The sequence below is a fragment of the Mustela erminea genome, chromosome 6 (genome assembly GCF_009829155.1).
Source record: "Mustela erminea isolate mMusErm1 chromosome 6, mMusErm1.Pri, whole genome shotgun sequence".
NCBI classification, from domain to species: Eukaryota; Metazoa; Chordata; class Mammalia; order Carnivora; family Mustelidae; genus Mustela; species Mustela erminea.
Genome location: NC_045619.1, coordinates 67944732 through 67967163, shown reverse-complemented (window position 1 = coordinate 67967163; position 22432 = coordinate 67944732). Strand labels below are relative to the sequence as shown.

The 22432-nt window shown below is 44.2% G+C and overlaps 1 protein-coding gene across 6 annotated transcripts in view; it reads left to right on the top strand.

Moving 5' to 3' along the window:
- SSPN (sarcospan) overlaps window positions 1–13979 on the top strand; it is a 112908-nt gene extending 98929 nt beyond the window's left edge. For 5 of the 6 annotated variants that reach the window (XM_032347614.1, XM_032347616.1, XM_032347615.1 and 2 more), the window contains 2 exons: window positions 6134–6220; window positions 12122–13979. In XM_032347614.1, the coding sequence (XP_032203505.1) occupies window positions 6134–6220; window positions 12122–12487 (453 nt within the window). In that variant the 3' untranslated portion in view covers window positions 12488–13979. Of the gene's footprint in view, window positions 1–5869; window positions 5877–6133; window positions 6221–12121 lie in introns of those variants that run through there. The other variant, XM_032347617.1, reaches the window with a different exon arrangement.
- The last annotated feature ends 8453 nt before the right edge of the window (window positions 13980–22432 follow it).

The following is a 22432-nucleotide window of genomic DNA, read 5'->3' as shown; positions in this document are numbered from 1 at the left end:
AAGGAGGCAGAGTGGGGTCGAGGTACAGGGGTGTGCTCCGGGGCTCGTGACAGCGGGCTGTGCACATCTCTTCCCAACTGCATGCTCAGTGACTTCACGTTGATAGCGGTGAAGGATTTTTTTTCCCTCTAGTTTTAAGGGTTCCTGCAGTAGGAAAGACTAAATTTCTTTATGAGGAAACTATTGTTATTATGTCTCATTATTACTTATGATAAACAAGTGTTTTGTAGAAAACTCCACTTGTCAGCGTATAACTCCAGATCCCAGTCTTTCAGATAAATCCAATATCAGGGGTTGGCATGTAGAAGACTGTTTTTAGCTTAAGCTAGTGGTTCTCAAAGTGTTGTTTTGGGACTAGCAGTGTTGCCCAGTAGTTTGTTAAAAATGCAAATTTTTGGTCTCCACCCCAGACCAATTGGATCAGAAAGTCTGGGGATGCCAGTTTTTACCATGTCCAATACCAAGCATTTCTGACACACTGGCTTGGACTTTGTCTTACCATAAGGCCTTGGCAATGAGAATCTGGTAAAAATGCTGAAGTTATGCCAAAATAGCCTCTCCCATCCTTCTGAAATCTTGATTCAATAAACATTTCTTAATAGATACTCATGAAATTTATTTAATATATTATTTAAATCTCTGATATACTATGTGTTAATCAACAATTTTCCAGAGTGAGACTGCGTTCAGTCAACAGAGTGCTGTCTTTATCATTTGTTGAAAATATTTCTAATATTCTACCTTAAATCCTATTTTTTTTAAAGATTTTATTTATTTACTTGACAGAGAGAGATCACAAGCAGGCAGAGAGGCAGGCAGAGAGAGAGGAGGAGGCAGGCTCCCTGCTGAGCAGAGAGCCCGATGTGGGGCTCCATCCCAGGACCCTGAGATCATGACCTGAGCCGAAGGCAGCGGCTTAACCCACTGAGCCACCCAGGCACCCTACCTTAAATCCTATTAAACAGATGAAAATCCACAGAAATTCTCTTAAGAAACATCCAGAGAAATACTTAACAGTTCTGCTATGTCTCTCATTGATCAATTCTCTGTGCAAACGTGAGAAGAGAGTTTGTCTTGTTACTATACTGACTGAATATAAAGGTGAAAGTTGATTAACTTACAGAAAGAGAGTCACGTTTCGGGTACACAAATGAAAGGGCTGGGGTGGAAAGAGGAGAGAGACTTTGAAAGGCATTTGACAGGGGAAGGTCGTACTCCGCAGGTAGGCCTGTCACGCGGCTCTGTCGACAACAAAAAGAAGAAAACAAATAAATTGTAGGTTGTGTGAATGTCACAAGACCAGAATATAAATCCGTAGGACATGGAGTGAAGTAAATATCAGTAATTCACATTCTCACAAGGTGTTTTAGGCTGGTATCTTCTAGCTAGGCGAGAATGAAAAGGAAAAAAAAAGTAGTACGTAGGTAGAATCTCTCAGACGTTGGTCTGGCATTCACCTTTGATGCATAATACCGACCCTTCAAAACACCACGGCAGGCACATCAGGGCCGACTGATGGAAACAAAGACAATGTGTGACAAGACTCAAGACTCCTACATCTAGAAATGGATCTCACACTCAGAGAACATTTCATCCCTGTCGAACTCTAACTCACCAGAGAGAATGCAGCCTTCACTCTGAGCAGACAAAGAATGTCTTTAGACAGAAGGTGGAATGTAGGACTTGGGTTTTATTTTGATGCTAATAAACTGTAGAAACATGCATCTAAAAATTGATTGAAGATGATAGTAGTCATCTTTTTTCCCATTAAAAAACAACAACAACAACAACAAACCATCCCAAGCTTGTGTTATCCGTCTGTACGTGAACTAAATCTTCCCAGGCTCTTAAAGCCCACCTGTCCTTTCCCTAGTGCCACTCCGTTCTTGTTTGGCTGTATGTGCAGTGACACCACCTGTCCACCCCAGACCTGAGTGTCTGGTCCAACGAAAGCCTTCTTGAAAACCTTACATAACTGCTTTTTTTCCTCTTCCATGGGCCTCACCTCACTGAATCCAATGGAAGCTCTGGCCCAGAATCCAGGAATGTTGTCCAGAGAGACCTGGCGGGTCTCGCTGCTCATTAACATGAGCTCCTCCTCCCTGCCTGGGAAGTCAGAACACCCTGTCTTCCTGGGGTGTCTGTGGCCTGCCAGCTCAGGAAACGAGACCCTTCGTCTGGCATGAGAAGTCTGGATTCCTCCCCATGGCCATAAAGCCTTCAGTTTTAAGTTTCAATAAATACTAGTCTTCTCAAAGGTGCTAAATACCAATAAACTGTCTGATAAAGAAGTATTGCTCTACCACGTAAACCTATAGGTGAGAAAAACAAGGTCTCCCCTCCCGGAGCCTCCTGAGCCCTGGCAGAAGGCTAAGAAATGAAAGTGTGTTGAATGTATTCAGGTTTTATAACAAAGACCCTAGACAAGGGCCTAAAAGCAAAATCCCCAACTCCAAAAGGCTTATCAGTTTCATAATACTTAGACATGTTTTGATATACCATGAAAAGTGTAAGAAGTCGGTATGAGATGATTTCTGCTCAAAAGAATCAGAAGTTTTTCATTCACTGGGCCACTTCTTTGGATCTTTTCTGTTTTCACTAGACTCTCTCTGGATGGTCTCACATTTCTGATGGTTTCTGACTTCACGTGTATACTGATGATTAACCAGTGCTCGACTCCCACTCAGACCTCCTTCCTGAGCTCGAGGCCCATGTGGCTGAGCCTTGAATCCCTGGGGACAGCATCATTTTCCACTCCCATTCTGCTCTTCCTCTTGTGTCTCCCTAAATGTCAGCGCCATCGCCCTGGCAGCTCAAGTCACATTGCTGTGAAGCACCTTCCTGGCCCCTCCCACCCCTAAAGCCTTCATCTCGGAGCCTAAGGATTTGGTTTCCCTCCTGTGGCTTCAGCAGACCCACAGTCTCTCCCTCTGCTAGCTGTGCTAGCTGAGCTCAGGCAGTCACCTTCCTCCATGGATGCCTCAGGCCTTCTTGGCTGCTCTTGCCTTCCCAATCCGCCTTCACAGCCAGAAGGACCATTCTAAAACACAGGGCAGGTCATACCATTCCACAGCACCAAACGTCTTCGATGGAAACAAAAGTCGTTTGTGACCCACCTCCCGTCCATCTCTGTAAACACATCTTTCACTGTTTCTTCTCTCGTCTTCTGCACTGGGGCTATGGGAGTCCTCGAATGTTTACTCTGCCTTTCTCCATGCTTTTGTTCCTACTAGTATGTCCTCTACTCTTCCTCACATCCCTCTCCCAACTGGTTACTGCCTAGCCTTCAAAACCCATCACCCTTCAGGAAGTGTCCCCAAGGTGCCTTTGGATTGATCACCCTTCTTGGGTCTTACAGCAGACGAGGTCCTAGTACTTAGTGGTAGTCTAACTTCATTGTCGTCTCTTTCCCCACTGCACTGGCAGAGAGCTCTCTGAAGTCTGAGGCTATGTCTTCTCCACTGTCAATTCCCAGAGCCGTGCCCAGGGTCTGGCTAGTGTATGTCCTCAAAAGAGTTTTGTCGGTAGACTAAGAGAAATGCCCAAGAATGAGGTTATATGATCCTTTGCACCTTCTTGCTGGAACCTGGCCTAAATTAAGGCTCCAAAGAAGTGGATACTACTGTAGGGGAAAAATTCGTTCAAGGAAGACAAACAGAATCAGATTTTAAGATGTGGGTCAGTTAGGCCTGATGATTGGAATGTGTCTTTCATGAAGGCAAAGAGGAGAGTCTTGCCAAGTGCCAACTTCACAGCAGCCTCTGGGGCCAAAGACAGTTATATGGGAGAGAGCTGGACCCAGGGCAACTGCAGACAGACATGACCAGGAGTGTATGGGCACATGCTTAGGGATTTAACACTCTGCAGAGAAGCAAGTTGAGAAAACTCCATCTGGTTTATTGCCAATAAGCAAACAAACAAAAGGAGGTCTTTTTTCTATTGTTTCAGTGCTATAAATTCTTAATGTGAAAATACATAATAAGCCCCTCCAGGCCTGATCAAACATATACCTCAATTAGATCATTTTTAAAAATAAGTTTTGAGAAAGAAATCCATCCCTGACTGGGAATGTCCACCATATTGTGGGCTGCACATGTAACTTCAGGGTCATTACTTCTGCACCTGCTAGTGCTTTGCCTGAAAAACTGCCTCCCTGGGTCCTACCTACTCTCTGTTTTCCACCCAGCTCTCTCCAACCTGGGCCATACTCATGCATTTTCATGCTGCATCTCTCCCCTGGGAATGTCACTGTTAAGTTATCAGCCGTCCTAATGATGGAAAAGCCTGTACTAAAAGGAGGCTTGGCTTTTGGCTTCACAGCCCAGTAGAAACCCAAACAACTCTCAACTTGAGAACCTGTGAGGCCACAAGCAACTTATTGATTATGTTCAGGGGAGAATAGGATAGAAGCATTACCTTCAAATGCTATGTTGGCATGGCAAATAAACAGCTCTCCTCCCCTGGGGTGTAAAGCTAGCCCTAGGGGTAGAAATGATCACCAAACCAGTCATTTACTGACCTGCTAGGTGACACTCATCTACACTTCCAACATTTGTCTCTAGGAAACTTGTGCTTATCAGAAAATACAATTCTGTTGCTTTTGGTTTCTGTCCTGAAGTAGAACTTAGCAACATTTTGATCTTTCCAAAATTAAGTGTGAATAGAGACATTTGATTAGAAAACTCTAAATCACATTTACAAAACTCTAATGCAGTTAAAAAAAAAAAAAGAGAGAAAAATCTGGTTTGACAAAACAGTTGAGATTCTTTTTCTCTCAAAGTTGTCATTCCTTCTCCCAGTCTTCTCCTTCCCTTTGTGGGTGCTCCGACATGGGGGGATCACTTCCTTTCTCTCCCTGGCCACTGTCCTCCCATCAGTCATGCTGTAGCCACAATGTGCAGATTCTACTGCACTATAACTTCCTTCTGCCTCTTTCTCTGACGTTGCCTGCATCATCTCAGCGCTGGCCCATCTGAAAGATTAATTTTGCTTTGATTAGTAAAATGATATCCTGGCATTCTCACCACCAACCCACCCAACACCACTGCTCATCTTTTTGAAACGTGTCTCGAGTCATGTCATTTGTCTGGTCAAAGAATTTTAAGGAAGTCCCATTACTCCCTAAATTAATCCTACATCCCTGGATTTTTTTTTAACTATGTTTTTAAAAGTTTTTATTTATTTATTTGAGAGAGAGAGACAGTGAGAGAGAGCATGAGAGAGGGGGAGGTCAGAAGGAGAAGCAGACTCCTCATGGAGCTGGGAGCCCACTATGGGGCTCTATCCCAGGACTCCAGGATCATGACCTGAGCCAGAGGCAGTTGCTTAACCAACTGAACCACCCAGGCGCCGCACCCCCCCCCCCTGCCGATTTTTAACTGACCGTTCTGCTCTATATTTTGTTATTTCAACTACAGTTATATATTGGCTACTCTTCCCCCACAATTGGCGCCAGCCTAGCTCTGTGCGATGGCTTGGACTGTTCACCCAAACTACCTCGTATGAGCGCTGGTTTCATTATTTACTAGCTTTGTGCTTCTGTTTCCTCATTTCTAATATGAGGATCATAAGCACCTACTTCCTCGGGTTTTGTGATGATTACACGAGGAAATCCGTACAAAGCCCTTCGAAGATCACCAGCACAAAGTCAGTAGTCAGTAAACGTCCACGATCATTATCATGATTATCATCATCCCTTTCAAGGACCATTTCAAATCCACCTCTTTAGTGAAGTCTTTTTAAATTGCCCGACTCAATGTTATTTTCCCCCCATTTTGTACTTCTCTGAATGGCATTCTCCATATATAGCCCTGCCTTAGAATAGTGCCTGCCCTTATCTCGGCCTCGACTGGACTCTACCCTTGCTGAGGATCATTGTGTACTCTAAAGGACCTCGGACAGCACCTGGCGCATCAAAAGACCTTAATAAATACCAGGTCAATTGAAAGAAATTGATTTTACTATTTTAAAAAGGCTGTTCCTCAAGCTGAGAAAGGAAGAACACAGACAGATAAGTAAATGAAATGAGCACCTCGATAACAAGGCTGTTACTGGGGAAAGACGCTGAGATTGATGTCATGAGGATGCAGGACTGTCCCTGATAACACCCTTTCGTCCCTGTCCTCCCTTGCAGGTCTGCTTAGTGGCCTATCTTGGTTTGTTTATGCTTTGTGTCTCATATCAAGTTGATGAAAGGACATGGATCCAGTTCGCTATGAAAGTAAGTTGTCATTGTTCTTTCTCTTTTATCATCACATAGAAAAAAACCCGACAAGTACAAAATAAAAGAATGCTTTTTAAGGGGTTGCATATCAGATTATTCTAGAAATTGCATTTTTACACAGGCCAAAAAAATGTTTCAGGAGCGCATTCCTCCAGACCCCAAAGGTAATGCTGATTTTTTTTTTTTTTAAGTCTTAATTTCCATGCACTAGGTTGGCCCAGAGCATATGAAATCTGTCCTTCAGTGCCCTTACACGGAATATTGAAAATTCATCAGTTCAGCAAAAATACTTGGCCAGGGAAAAGGTGTCTCTATGAGTTCCCACTTCCATATCTTGGGGGTTTTTTAGAATATTTTAATAATGAGGCAGTCTAAGTGTATTTCCTCTTGTAGGTGGGATCACTGAGACAGAAAAAGTACATTGGGTGCATCCAAATGATCTGTGCCAAGAATCTGAGGGTAAAGGGAGGGGGGGAGAGGATGGGATTTGCATGGTTTAACAGGTGTGTGTCTTTCCCATGCATGTACTTTTTTTTCTTCCATTAAAGATGGTGCATTTGATGGGAACCAATTCAAGTACACAGCATTTCACTACACAGTAAAATCTGCTCCTGAGGGAAACAGAGACACACCCTTTTAGAGTTTAGGGAGATAAACACCCAACTCAGCAATCAGAGCTAGTAGAAATCAAATTCCTACATTTTCTTTCAACTGTTTGTAGCAGAGAACAAAACGGTTTCTGTACTGTTTGTTGAGGGTTTTGTGTATGTGTGTGTGCTTGTGTGTGTGTCCATTCACACTGTTTACTTTTCTTTTGTAAGAAAATACATAACTGGATACTTCTTTGTTCAAGCAAGAAAACAGCACATAAGAGTAAGTCAGCTCTTATTTAGAAATTAAGAAGATGCAGAAAATATATTTTGTATTCCAGTATAATTGAAGCGGTTGACATAAAAAAGCAAAATGCTTATATGTATATGTACTTAAATCGTGTTGTAAAAGAGTAATTAATGGAATGAAAATGTTCACATTATTTTAAACAGCCAAAATAAGCTGGCTCCACAAAATGTACGGTATCATCCTACAGAATAAAAAAAAAAAATAGCTCTTAGTGCAGAGAAAAAAATAGTTATCTTTGAGTGGTGGGAAGACAACTGAAGTTTGTAGTCTTTTGCTCTAATTTTGTAATGTTCTCCAATAGTTAGATCTAACTTTTCTAATTAAAAAAACTAAGGGGTTCTATTTTTTAAAAACTGATAGAATTTCATGGATATGCCTACATTTGGAAATTTTACTTTTTCTGAGGGTGTTTCTTAAAAGAAGGCCAGATAGAGCAGACATCAGTCCATGTTTACTTTTTTTGTAAAGGTCTGACTAAACACAGCGAAGTTTAGTGATGATTTAAAAAAAAAAAAAAAAAAAAAAGCCAGAAAGTCTAGGAAGAAGTGCCCTGTTAAATTACAGGAACCTCTTTCACTAGGGTAAAAAGTGTTCTTTACTAGGTTCATCAGCTTATGTGAAATGCCCTAATTTCCCCTCCAGATGACCCAGCAGAAGCACCCGCATCAGCTTCAGGGACACCCCGGAAGCCACCTCAACACCTGCACTTAAAATAAGGAGCAAGGACAAAAATAAAATAAAATAAAATAAAGAAGTCAGTGCCAATGTCAGCCAGGTTGAGAATTCCCCACTAGGAAGATCTCATTAGCTACCTTTTTTTCGCCCTACCTGTGACAGACATTGACAAATACGGAGGCACTTTTCCCTTCTCCTGAATGTGACCTTTAATGATGCTTGCTGCCAGCTCTCTAAGGTGCCCGCTATATTATCTTCAGGTCTAAAAGGAGCTTCAGTCAATCTCCAGGGTTTCCAAAGGCACAACAAGTTACAGCCGACTTTCCTTGTGCCTCCACATCATTGCAAGGGGCGGGGGGCGGGGGGGGTTACGAAATGCATCTTGGTGAGATGCTTCTCACTAGCATAACCGCATTTTCGTGCCTGCCTGTTGACGGCCTGGCCTGAGCTTTGTTGCAGATTTCCCTCCCCCCCCCCGGCCCCCCGCTGTGTTAGAGACCCAGATGGCCCCGGGCGGTCGCTCCGCGGGATCACCGCGGCTCTCTGCAGCCTGAGCACGCGCGCACGCAGACACCGCTCCCTCCCTCTCGGAGGCAACAGCCTCGGGACTTGTTCCATCTCCGGCGACCGCTGGCCTCCCGGCGACGCCGCTGGCGCGCTCCTTCCCTCTCCCCGGGCCCTGCCGGCGGCCTTGGCGGGCCCCTCGGGGCCTGGGCTTGGGCCTCCTGCCTTTCCTCGTGGCCCCGTCTTCTCGGGGCTCACCTGGCCGACTTTCAGAAACGGGTGCGGGTCTCGTGCTTGGCGAGAGCCCTCCCGGGCTCATTCCCCGCGAGAACTTTTGAGGCGCGGTCGCCGCGTGCCCCCGCGCGGAAGGCCCCCGGGCTGCCGCCGCTCCCGCGGCTGCGGCTTCCCCGCTCCGGCCGCTGGGGAGGTTCATTAAATCGAAGCCGCGCCGCCCTGCTCCCCGAGTCTCGGAGCGCTGAGGCTGGCCGGGTACCCATCAGAGGCCGCGAGCGAGCGGGGCGTGCCGGGCGCCGCTGTTACATAAGCGCCGGGGCCTCCGCACTTCCCCCCACCCCGCGGACCCCCCACCCTCACCCCCGGGTTCGGGCGCCAGACGCGCGGGCCGACGCGGGCAAGACAGATGCGTCCCGGCCCCGCTTCTATCAGGATGTATGGGCTCGCATTCCCAAGGTCATCGCCCACACTTTCATGGGTAGTTTATTCGTGCCGTGTAGGTAAAACAAGCCACTCGATTTTAAATTACAGATTCTCACCCAGAAGCTTGTTGCTGTCAGCTGAAGTCAAACCAATGGTAGCTGTAGCGCAGGCAGAGATAGCCCCCAGGCTTGGGGGCGATCAAATATGTATTCGTGTCTTACACGGATAAGAAATTTGATTCTGTGGCTCCGGCCTGTTGACGGGGCCGGATGCTTTCACAGGGTGGGAGAAGCAGAGCCGCAGCGGGTGAGAGACACCCCGATGGAAGTGCATTCACCTTCCAAGGGCTGAGTGGCTTGGTTTTTGTTTGTGCTCTCGCTGGCTTCTAGCATCTTAAAGATGCTCAATTAAGATTGAGCAAGCCATGCGTGTGCGTGTGTGTGTGTGTGTGTGTGTGTGTATGTGTATGTGAGAGTGTTTACATCCTTTCTGTGAGCCAAGTATGCCTGTTACTCCCACATGACAGAGAATAAGACAAAGCCAGTAGAGTTGATATCCTAAGAGTCTGGAGAACTGGCAGCTCTCTCCGTCTCTAGTAATTTGTTTATGGATTTCACAAATGCTTAAGTAGTGCTAGTTTGTACTAGACGCAGCTCTAAACCCTTGACAGATATCAGCTCTTTGGGTGCCTATAATAACCAAGGCTTAAAGGTGATCATCATCCCAAGCTTAAAGGTGAAGTAATGTAGGTACACATGGGATTGAGTAGTTTGCTAAGAAGGGGAGAATCAGGATTCCAGTGTGGGTCTGGCTCCCCTGTTTGTGCTCCCGGCCATCGCTCTGCTGCGCACTTGGTAAATGTCTCAGGCAAATCTTTTAATATCTAAACCAAAAGGTGATCTTTTAAAAATAGGCAAAATTCTCATTTCAGCAAATGGATTTCTGTGATTACAAGCAAATCCTCTTTTTGCAACCACCCAAATTATTTGCAGATTGAGAAGAGGGACTATTGTCATTGCTTCAAGATATGGTCCCACTGAATGTTACAGAAATCTACTGAGGATGTATGTGTGTGTTGGAGGTAGGAAGGTTATTGCAAGACCTCCTCAGTTCCATCCATTGATGGCAAGAAAATGTGCAGAGAAAACTCCAGTTGGGGCCATTCTACTAAGCAGATGACTCTCAAGTGGGATATTATCCCTTTAATTTGGGCCTTCCCTGCTGGTAAAGGCACCAATGTATCCACATCCCCAAAGCAAATAGTTCCCAGTTCCATGCTGCCTGCACTGGAAACACAGCTCCAGTGGGCACACTTCAATCTGGCTCTTGGTATCAGGAGTTGGAAGTCAACCGTCAGACCCAAAGATTTCAGAACCACCTAGAATATTTCATATATTCTGCCCCGATAGTCCCACAAAAATAAACTCATACTCTTTAGCCTGAGCACTATTGTGTTTGCAGAAAGCATGGCCACTGAAAATTTAGGGAGAGGATGGGTTCAATAGCACATATTCAATCTTTCCTTTTTAAATTTTTAATGGTTCCCATTAGTATTTATCTGCTTCCCTTTCTCCAAGGGAGACTAGACATGTTGCATAGAAGTTCTCCTTGTTGTGTCCCTGAGATAGAAGATATTGCAATAAACTGTTTCACAGATGAAACAAGTGGGTTCCAACTGACGATTCTTCAAGTGATTGAAGAGGAAGGGTAGTGTGCGTGTTTACAATGTATTTGATGAGAAAAATCCAGAGAAGCCGGGCTTCTCCTTGGTTGTGCAGCCGTGTGAAGGCAAGATGGTTTAGCCAGTGGGTTCCACTCCCCTCCCGTGCCCTCAGTCAAGCTTTCTGGCAAACCAGACTCATGATTAGAGCATCAACACACATGCACACACACAAGAAAGAAAAAAAAATACATTTTTAAGTATTCTGGGTTTAAGACTTGAAAGCACTTGGAATTGTCAGCATGTGGAGAATCACTCGGAGGACTTTTGAGCCCATGTTTTATAATCTGAGTTATGTGTTTTTATTTTAAATGACAGATCGCTGGAAGTGGAGAGAGTGCATAATCTTTTCAGAGCTACTTTAATCTGAACCTGGACATGAGTAGAATTAATCTTACTTTGAGGAGTTCACCTTCACCGGAACTGCTCTATGAGCAGCTTTTAACTATGGAATGCAAATCTCACACAAAGAACCAGGCTCAAGTGCACCAGTCCCAACAGCTGGGGACTCTGTTCCTTATCTAGACCCTCAGCAGGTGGGACCATGAAGAGAAACGTTTCCAGTAGGTCAGTGCAATCCCAGGAATATTCCTTGTTTCTATAAAATGCTTTATATGGTGACTGTGTCAACAAGCACTCTCAATTTTTGATCAACGCATTTCAGGTGTAAGCTAAATGTCCTCTTCAGGGATTCCATGGTTCTTTAGCAGCAGAGTTTAGCTCTTGAACCAGACTTTTCCATCACAAGGCTGTCACATAGGCCAATGGTGTTCAGAATCTCTTGGCAGCTATAAAGGGCCATTTGGGGTTTATTTTTATGCTCAGGAACTACATGGCTATAGGTGATGAAGCTGACATTCAGTCATCTACCTTCTGGAACCATAATTTTTTTCCAGCAACCTCTTTCCTGACATTCCTGGACACAGGTTGGCAATCACTATATTGAACACCGCTGTTTTTATTAACCCGTATTGCCAGTTGGTCAATCACAGCCACTTCTGGCCAGCACATTGTTTCTGTTGCATCCGTTGCATACGTGTTCTTTATTTCCCAGTCTTTTTGCAGTCTTCAGGTGAGCAGTTTTTGAGGTCCAGAAACAGTCACAGCCTGCCTTTCAGGGACAGCTCTCAGGTTTGGGAGTCATCTAAACAGGCTGCTACATCCAGAAACATCCCACAATCAAGCTAACATTGTTGGCTCAATCTATGAAAAGCACCCAACATCCGTAGGGCAAATCAACATAGGATCAGGGGTTAAGGACTGCTCACGATCAAATCAAATTCCCCTTCTGCCTTGGGGACTCCATTTCTGAGGCGAAAACAGCCCCTCCCTCAGGACCTTCCTGATGAGAGAAGAGAAAGCCCAGCTTTGATGCATTAGCTTTGTCACGAGTTGTCCCGTGTTCTTTGGTAACTGGAAGGTTCTGTTCTGCTTTCTCGCAGCTGTTGTACTTTCTGCTGAGTGCCGTGGGCCTGACAGTCTGCGTGCTGGCCGTGGCCTTTGCTGCCCACCACTACTCACAGCTCGCCCGGTTTTCCTGCGGAACGGCTCTCGACGCCTGCCACTGCAAGGTGCCCTCCGAGGAGCCCCTCAGCAGGACCTTTGTGTACAGGGATGTGACGGACTGCACCAGCATCACGGGCACTTTCAAAGTGTTCTTGCTCATCCAGATGATTCTTAACTTGCTCTGTGGCCTTGTGTGCTTGCTGGCGTGCTTTGTGATGTGGAAACACAGGTACCAGGTTTTTTACGTGGGGGTCAGAATGTGCTCCCTCAGGGCTTCTGAAGGTCAGCAGCAAAAGGTCTAACGTTCTTGCTCACGGGTGGGAGACGAAGCAGCCCACTGCCGAGCTGAGGTCAAAAAAGAGAAAGGGAAGGAAGAAAGAGAGAAAGAGAGAGGAGGAAAAAAAAAAAAAAAAAAAAAAGAAAAAAAAAAAAACTTTTGACAGTAACTAATAGTCACTGTTCTAAATGAATGTTTTTGTATTTTTTAGGAAATAAACACATCTCTTCAGGTTTCTATAATATTTTTAAAAACTCTTACAGGGAAATTAACATCCAGACTGACTTTGGGACATTAAAAGAACACAGAACAGGGAAAGAACAGCATGTCTATCTTTGCCGCGTGGAGTTTAGCCCTCCTAGAGCTGTCTCCCGCTTCCTGAAAGCTGAGCAGCCCCATGAAAACTTTTGTAAACCGAAATGGTGTAAAGGGAGAGGCTGATCTGTAGAAGCAAAAAAATCTTCAGCTTTCTTTCAGTTAGCAGAAATGGATCCTCATCTAGATAGTTTCGGAGAGTGGGGAAAACCTGTCCTCATTTTATTCCTCATTTGTCTAATCTTCTTTCCTGCAAGTTCAGTTTATAGTGCGCGTTGGCATTTCAGGCCCACGTCGTAAATTTTGCCGTCTTTTCCAGAACCTCCCACCTCCCTCCATGATCTGCCCTAAGTCTCGCAGAAAGGCAGGGGTGGGGGAGGAGAGCTGAACAGCCAGGTTGAGCCTCTCTATTTTCGCTGGTGGAGATGTCTTCAAGGCATGAAACAGCTTGAAGGAGCAGAGAAGAGGAAGAGACTTCGCAAAGGCACGATAATTATAAACACCTGGGCTGGGGCGGAGGCCCTTTTCTCCTCAGCTCCCTGAGTTTGGCTCCATGAATGGATCCCTTGCTTAACGCTTTGGATGATTGTCTGCTTCTCAATAATTGAAAGTTGGTGGTAGTTGTCTTCTTAATGATGTAGAAGGCTCAAAAATAATTACATTATGCTTCTATTCTATCACTAAAACAAATCATTAAAACTAATTTCTACCTAATTGTTAATTATAATTATGCTCCGAAGCCTACTTAATGAGCCCTGGCTGTTCTTACGTAGTAGCACCATCAGAGAAATTACTCTCACAAGAGAGGAGGCTTAAAGATTCTTTCTTATGAAAGCCAAGCTTGACAAGGGAGAAGAGAAATTTTTTTTTTTATTAATAGCTCAGGTTAAAAATACTCATTTAAACAAAAGCAAGAGCATTTGTAATGGGCGATGTTTGTACAAATAGCACATTTGTGATATGTTGTGGAGTATCTCTCTTGACAGCTAAGTCCTTTTGAGGAAGACTGGGAATGGCCATGCCTTCCATTCATAAAAGTGTATCTGATTTGTAATCCTACTATTGACTTGTAAGCACAGTTCCCCCGGAGTCTTCAACTCCTGTTTTGAAGTCCTGATTTAAGCATCTGCCCGTTGACTTGGAAGGTAGTTTTTATTTTGTTCTGTTTCTAAGTTACCACGACTTTAAAAAAAAAAAAAAAAGCACAAGTGCCCTATGGTGGGAATCTTTTCTCTCTTATTATCAAGTTCTGAACAATATCCATGTTTTAAGGACAGAGCTCAGAATGCAAATTCATGCAGCATAAATGTTATCAAGATCTTTCTCTACTAGCATGCTGTAGTGAAATCAGAGATTCAAGATAATAATGGAGATGAATTTGCCTCTCCACATTGCCTACTGATAGACTCCACTAGTCATGAAATTCAAACCTAAAAGAAAAGCATTTTCTTGTTTGCCTTAGAAGATAGTCGAACAATCCCATTGATTGCGACAGTAGTGTCAATTTCTGCACAATATAAATATCCAAGTAAAGAGAAAAACGTTAAGTCAGTTGGAGGATTGTAAATAGCTTTTACGTTCTCCAGATAAAACACCTGATTAACAGATGTGAAAACCTTTTTTATGTATTGACTCACTTTAAAAATGGCCTTCCTACACAAGAGCTCAGGCCAAGAATTCACATTGGAGGGCTTAGTGGATAAGACTCTGGGGCAGAGGTTTGATCACACACAAAAACTACAGCATCCTGATGACGACCTGAAAAATACTCTGTGCTGTTAAAAAAACAATACCAAAAACTGAGTGCATTCTGATCTGGACAGTTTCCTACGTAAGGAAGAAAATGGCTGCTTATCTGAAATATTATAGCTGTCCTGTAGAGTGAGAAACTTGTGATTTAATGCTGATCACTATGAATAGGCCACCACTGGAATCACACCCTGACTTCTTTCAACAACTTTTTGTAGCAAACACTACAGGTCTTATATTGGAAAAATTAAAATTCTTCACCAAGGTGCTCGGTGCTTTACACACGATTCACAGGGTATTTCAAAGGGTAGAATAACTTTAGCTTATGTGCTTTCTTTTTCTAAATGATGCCACCAGGCAGGATCGACATAAGTTTGATAATAATCAGGATACATATATCCTGATTATTACATAATTACATTATATATATGTGTATACCAGGCAGGATTGACATAAGTTTGATAATAATCAGGGTATATATCCTGATTATTAGATTATTACATTATATATATGTGTGTATACATACATATATAATGTAATATACACACATATGTACACATATATATAATGTAATAATGTAATAATCAGGATATATTAAAATCCCCAGTACATATATATATGTATTTTTGCTATTATGTAGTTAAATTTTGCTATTACGTAGTTAAATCATTCTTAAATCCCTAAAAGAGGGGAAAAAATAATCATAACTGAAAGAAGGAACAAATAAACAAAACAGGAAAAAAATAAAACAAGAAAGGAGTCCCCTGCTGTGAACTGAGTATTGATATGTGTAAGAAATGTGTTACATGAATAACAAACTGCTTTGCGCTGGATTTAAAGTATTTTGAGGTTGTGTTTTGCAAATATTGAAGTTATAATAACGGCAACAGAAAAGGAACAGATACACAGCTTTACACTTAGCAAAATGTTACATTTGAAATCTGACAAGGAGCCAAGATGGTGACTGTCTCTTCTAAACCATAAAACAGTAAGATTTGCGCAATCCTCCTCTTCTTCCACCTCCTTCAGGAGAATTAAATGAATCAAGACTTTGGAAAGAGGGGAAACTGCCGGGACTTGGCAGTACTTGAAATAGGAGGAATACAGCAGCCTAAATGTACAGACGTTGTAACCGAGCCCACTCGATCGGTCTGTGCCTTCACGTGACCGCCATCTGTGCCTCCCTCGCTCTGTCCAAATCTGTGGAGGCAGCTCCTTGGAGCCAAGCCTAAAAATATAGCTATGCCGGGCCCTAGAAACTGTAGTCAAGTAACAGGCCTGACTTTGTGCCCCCCTCTTTGAATTAAACGTCTATATGATCTCTTTGGAGGGGTTTCCAGCTGCAAGGGCAGCGGGTTCCAAGAGCTAGGACCAGTGCTATGTGTGTTCTCTATTCACAGCTGGGACATTAGAATCTCTAAATACTCTTGTACTTCCTTTCTTGCATGCGTTGTATCTGGAACATGTTTATAGATTGTTAGTAAACGGTGGGGTAGAGGGTATCCAAGGAAGGTTCTGGAGGACAAGGTGCGGCAGTCATTGAATCAGGAGCAAACTTCAAAGTTGCCCTGAAAAACCGGTGCTATCCTGTCACGAAGCCCACCTTTCCATTTTCTCGTGACTGCCCGTGAACGATTGCTGGGTCGCTATTAACTTCCGCCAGTTGTGCTGGCTATCGGTTTTTACCAGACTCCAAGACCTCTATCATGTTTCTGAATGGATTCAGAGTCTTCAGGGCAGCGTTAAAAAGAGCTGCTGCCAAATATATTGTCTCCCAATGGGAACATTTGTTCAGCTGAAGGCTCAGTGTTTCAGCCTGTGAAATGGATACCTTGATTCTTCTCTTCTGGTTTTCTAGTATTTTATTATCTTGAATGATTATCCCCTTCAAGAATATTGGTCTGCCTTCTGCTGTTGTGATTGCATTTTTCTGGCATTGATGAAACAGTGACTAGAAAACATAGTGCTTTCCACAGGTTTGAGGTGGTCGTTTTTCAAGGGGTTGCACATATGCAGATTTTCTTTATTAATAAAATTTTCATAATCTCTGCAAACACCTTGTTTGGATGTGTTTTGAAGGGTGTTACATGTGAACTTGTATACATAAAATCTCTCAGTTGAGTGTTTGCTTCAAAAATTTGGTGTTGGGGTGGATGAGAACTAGTATTCATTTTGACTTTGTTGTTCCAATGGCTGTCTCTGTTTTGGTACATGACACCCACCATGGAAGTCAAGGTTATAAATGCTCCCTGGGGCTGGAGAGAGCCAGAGCTGAAAAACATCTTGCAGAAAATACTCAGAATGCTGATTCTTAATTTATGTCTGTTAATGTCAAGTAAAGCTTGGCCTAGAGAATGGAATACAAGTTTGAGTGCCACATGTTCAGTCATATCCTACATTTAATTATACAGAAAAATGGACAGCCTAATTCCATTTCAAACCTGAATGTAAGGACTGCTTCTTACAAACTCTGAGGCAATTTAAATAGTTGATGATACCATACAATGCAGTAGTTCTTTCTGTTTATTTGAGTTAGAAAAGCTTGTAGAATGGGAAGAGACTGTTATTACGACTCAGGATACACTCTCTGAGCTGGGTTTCCCATCCTTAGTGTTAGGGCTGCAGGTCCTGGGGTGGAAATCTGACGGCTGTTTTCTGGCTGCATAACTTTTGACAAACCATTTCATGTTTAGCTTCCCCATTTGCAGAGTGGAGAAAAACATAACACGGGGAAAGTTAAATGAAATAGCACTTAGCAAAGTGACTGGCTCAGAGAGAGCTTAAAAAACATCTGGTTGATTTCATCCTTAGCTAAGTTCTGCATAGCCCTATGCCACTTCTCCTGTCCCCACATCCAACTAGAAACATAGCTCTGCTTTGCTATCCCATTCTGTGACTCCCTTTTCATAATCCAGGAACATTATCAAAGGGGCTGCCAACAGAAATTCTGCTTTAAAATAAGATAGTGTCAGCTCTTATTGGTGATAGTGCACAGAATTATGTGCTGGCTGGATCCCTATTTGTTGGTTTGCACAGCTGGATGTTTCCCAAATGTGGCCATCTTTTCTCGGTTCTTCTCTCAGGGAGAAGGAGAAACTGAGACATTTCTCCTGATTTTCATGTCACTTTGAATTTAGTTTGATAGAAGCATGCTTAACCCCAACATTTTACAATGAAACTTTATTGGGCTTTCATACATTATCAGCTGTCTGTATTTTAGATTGTGATGTACAACCCCTGATTTATTTTAAAAAACCAACCACCAACCACCTTTGGTATGCTTGACCCTGTGGGTCACTGATTCTCATTCAAGAATTATTAAAAGGTCTATTTTTCAGCATAGTCAGCAAATACCACCTAGAGCTTTATTCTCCAGGTTGGATATGAGAACACTCATATGAATGTTTATAAATTTGTGGCAAGTTTTTGAAATCATACAGTCAGAAATCTACTTTCTCCCTTGATAGAATCTATCTCTCTTTGTAATTTATAATAAATTGTTATAAATTATTTTTTTCATTTGACAGATTCATCCTCTATAAGTTAGTCTTTCTGAAGTACAGGACCAGTATTGGCTATTTTACTTTTTATTTTTTTATAAATATTTTATTTATTTATTTGACAGAGAAAAATCACAAGTAGGCAGAGAGGCAGGCAGAGAGAGAGGGGGAAGCAGGTTCCCTGCGGAGCAGAGATCCCGATGCAGGGCTCTATCCCCAGACCTGAGATCATGACCTGAGCCGAAGGCAGAGGCTTTAACCCACTGAGCCACCCAGGCACCCCTATTTTACTTTTTAAAATGCAGATCCTAGGCAAGTAAAAAATGAAACTCATGTGTAGGGATGCCCGCATGAAGACAGCCACTTATTCTTTATTTCTTTCCAACATATATTTATATATGTTTATTGATCCCTTCCAAAGCATGGGTTCTTAGAGGAAGTCTTTTTTGTTTTTGTTTGCTTGGGAAGGTCATCAGAAAGATCCTTTCATCCAAGAGATGTGGGACATAGAGTCATCTGTTATTCTTGGGGAGAAGCAGATATTAAGGCCATAATCCAAAATGCACAGATTTCAGCTGAGATATGAAGTCTTGGTATTTAACAAGGCTCTCAGGCTGGCTCAGGGGGGATGCGGAGGCCTGGAGCTTCATCTGTGGCCCCTGTGCTGGGCTAGCCTCTTGCACGCAGACCCCCGCTGGAGAAGGAGACAGAAGCTTCCAAGAGGTGGCCTGGCCCTACCTGCCGCTTCTGGGAATTGTGGATGTGCCTTGATTAATGCCCAGTGAGGGAGCTGAACAGTGAGATGTCCATGGGCAGTTCCCGGTCTCTGAACCTGGAGACTGAGACCGACACCTCTCTCTGGGTAGGGTGCTCTGCTTCTTACGGCTTTCTGTCCAGCCCCCCTGTGTTGTCCTTGACTGAGCAGTTATGACTATGGGGAGCAAGGGGCTGACTCGCAAGGACCAGAGGGGGCCGGTGCACTTCTGAGCAAAGAAGATGCCTGTCATCTCATGCAATCCACTCCCAGCGGGTCTCTCTATATCTTTCTAGGCAGGCGCCCCAGAGAAGGTCTGAAAGTGGAGTGCTGGCTACAGTGAATTATCTGAGACAGAAGAAATAGAATCTGAAAACTCTGTGATTAAAGTTGTCACTAGGCTCAGTGGATTTTTTTTAAGATTGATTGATTGATTGATTGCTGTTAGAGAGAGACAGAGAGTGGAGAGAGGGGCAAAGGCAGAGGGAGAGAACCTCTCAAGCAGACTCTGCGCTGAGCGTGGAGCCTGACACAGGCTTAAACCGACGACCCTGAGATCAGGACCTGAGCCAAAATCAAGTCAGATGCTTCACTGACTGAGCCACCCAGGCACCCCTCAGTGGATTATTTTTAGTTCTCTTTCACTCAGGATAGAATTCATGTACTCTCACAAAATAAACAAGGACTCCTCAGATACCTTTTGGGCAAGAGTCAATTGTTAAGTTTTTATTAATTTTTTCTAGATTACAGTTGAAAAGAGAGAGAGAGCTGACAGTATTTTAATATACAGAAGCTTAGGACCTGGGACGCCCAACATGGCCATTTAACCAATGGCTGGGAACACACAGTCAGGCAAATGCAGGGAGGAATGACATCAACATATTTGGGGTCCGCATGAGGGAGCCACAAGTGAAAACCTGGATTCCATTTGACCTAGTTTGGGTTGAAGTAAGAGCAACCATCCCGGCGTGATCCTCACACCCACCCACCACCAGATTTTAATATTGCTTTGGACAGTTCTGGATAAAGTGACCTAGAAGGCCACCTCCATTTCTGGGATTCATATGTCTCTCCTCTCCTGGGCTCTCTCTACCCTTCCAGCGAAGAGACCGCTGCCCCTCCCTACCTTGTCCCACAGCAAAATCTGCCCATCTCCCATCCCCTATCCCATTTCTTTTACAATCACTCAAGTATTGTTAAATCAAATGCTGGGGGTTAAAACTTTAAGGAGGGAGAGCCCCATAAATATTCTTTTCATCGTAGTAGGATTTTCCTAAAGATGAGAAAGCTTTTCAGGTCCAGAAAAATGAGGCATGTGGGGGGTGTGGGGGGAGGTGGGGGAACTTGCCCTGTAGTCCTTCAAACTCAGTCATGTAGGTAGCCACCTACTCTGTCTGACCAGAAGAGTCACCGTCACAGAGCTGGGGAGACTCGGAGAACATTTCCCAGTAGCCCCAGCTCTGGCTGTGGCTTGGGAACCTGTGTGGGTCTGCAGCTGAACAGACTGCTGGTTACAGCTGAGCAAATCTCAGCTCAGACTGGTTGAAGGGAAGCATCCAGACGTCTAAGGGAAGGGGTTTTCCTCCTGCGATTTCAGAGAGCATTTTAATGTGGAAGGCAGAATGAGTGTGTTTAAAAAAAAAAAAGTGGGGAGAGGGGGTAAGAATTCATGCAGAACCTCTCTGCCCCTGAGGGTAATGCCGGGCTCCCTGAGCATTACTTGTGAGAACTCACCAAGGTTGACTAACTTTGCTCAGACCCCCGGGGTTCTCTATTCATCCCACACAGAACACCCTCAGACACTGGCTTGGCTTCACACTGCTGCCCAGAAGAGGACGTGTCAGGCCATAAGGAAGAAAAATGCTCATTTCTTGTTGAAAAATTCCCAAATTGTAACTTAACAGAGCGATCTTTTTTTTAAATTTTCAAAATGTGCTTTTCCCCCAGAGTCCTTGAGCACAGACCTGCGGTTTTCTCTCTCCTGGGTTTTATAGTCTATCCGCCTCAAGCCAAGAGACTTGGCTCTGCTCCCCCTGAGTCAGAGTCTCGGCTGGTAGCTGAACCCAGGAAGGCCTGGCCCCACGTCTCTCCCTGGAACTACCAGACCACACAGCCTCCCGTGCTCAAGCCTTTGGCTGGGTATCCTGCCCCCTCTTTGTTTGGAAAGAGATGTCTTACGTAACTGCACAACCTACTAAATGCTCCATTGTCTTCCACTTGGGAGAGCTCAAAATAACCCGTTAGTGACTTCTGACTTATCAGAAATATACAATCTCTTACCACAGAGCCACAGCCCCCATGGGGCTAATCACCTATCTGACTCAGATCAATAATAACAATGAGACTTTAATGATGGTTGTCTTTTTGGGGAGAATCATAAGTTCAGGACAAGTTGCCGGAAATGCAAAGCCTGGTTTATCTGTGGGTCACGGTACTCTGCTTGAGCAGCCCGTGGGAGAGTCATCTGTAACTCGGGCTTGAGACAGGCATACACAGTGCTGATCAGATGATTCTTTTACTAATCTGATTTTGATAAACAGCTGATGAAAATGGAAGGTGTCTGGTCATCAGAGGAGAGATACCCAGAGAAGGAAATCAGTTTCTCTTCCCTCCCAGGGCAGGGATTTATTTCAAAGCTCTTGTTAAGGGTCCACAGTGCCAAGAACGATGACCACTGCCCTGGACTGTGAGAGCCTTCCAAGCAGAATGAGAGAGACCCACGGGTCTTCTCTTCCACCTTATTTTCTATGAATCTCTGATTAGCCCAGTTGGGAATTCTAGTAATTACTTTAAGCTGGCACCTCTAGAAAAAAAAAAAAAAAATACCTCTTAGGATTCAATTAAAAATGAAAAGAAGCTCCGTCTGCCTGGTGTTGCCAAGGAGTTTTCACTGTCTAAGGCAGGGGTATATACCAGGATGAAAAAAAAAAAAACAACCAGTCTGCTTAGGTGACATTTTCATCTAGCTGGGCCGCCAGAGCAGCCCTGGGGAGAGGAGCTGCAGAGATGGGGCCAGCCTCCTCCAGCCTGCTCTCTTCCCGGTGGATCTCATAGTCTTTCAAGGGTCCCCGAAGACCCTTCCTGATTGCTTTCTGCAGCAGCAGACATTTTCTCATCGGGGACCAGCTACGTGATTAGCTCCAGTTGGAAGCACATTTCTTCCCCTGCTCCGTGGCCTGCGAGTCTTCCCCGAAGCTCTCAAAAAGGGGCCCCAGAACTTGGTAAAGTGCAGCCATCTCCAACCGTCTTGGGAAGCTTACCCAGGAAGCACGGAGGGAAAAGGTGAGGGGCTGTCTCCCCTGGCGACAGCTGCCCCTCCCACTTCCCTCAACACTTCAGCGTCACGGACCGATCCACCAAGTTCCACGCCTGGATCTCTGGACCGCAGCAGCCAGACTGAGCATGGGTGAAATGTCGCCCTGCTGAGTTCTGGGACTCATGTGGCTCACGTCTCGTCCTGTTGGGCTCACTGAGCTGGAAAAAGCTGAGAGTACAAAGGAGCTTCCCTTCTGGGTTTCCAAGAGCGATTTCCACAAGGATATCTGAAGCTCAAGCGGCTTGCAGAAGCTGCTTCCCTACATGACATGGCAGAGTTGTAAGGCCCATAAGCTGGAAACAGCAGCTTTGAAATAATAAGAACGAGAATAAGAAT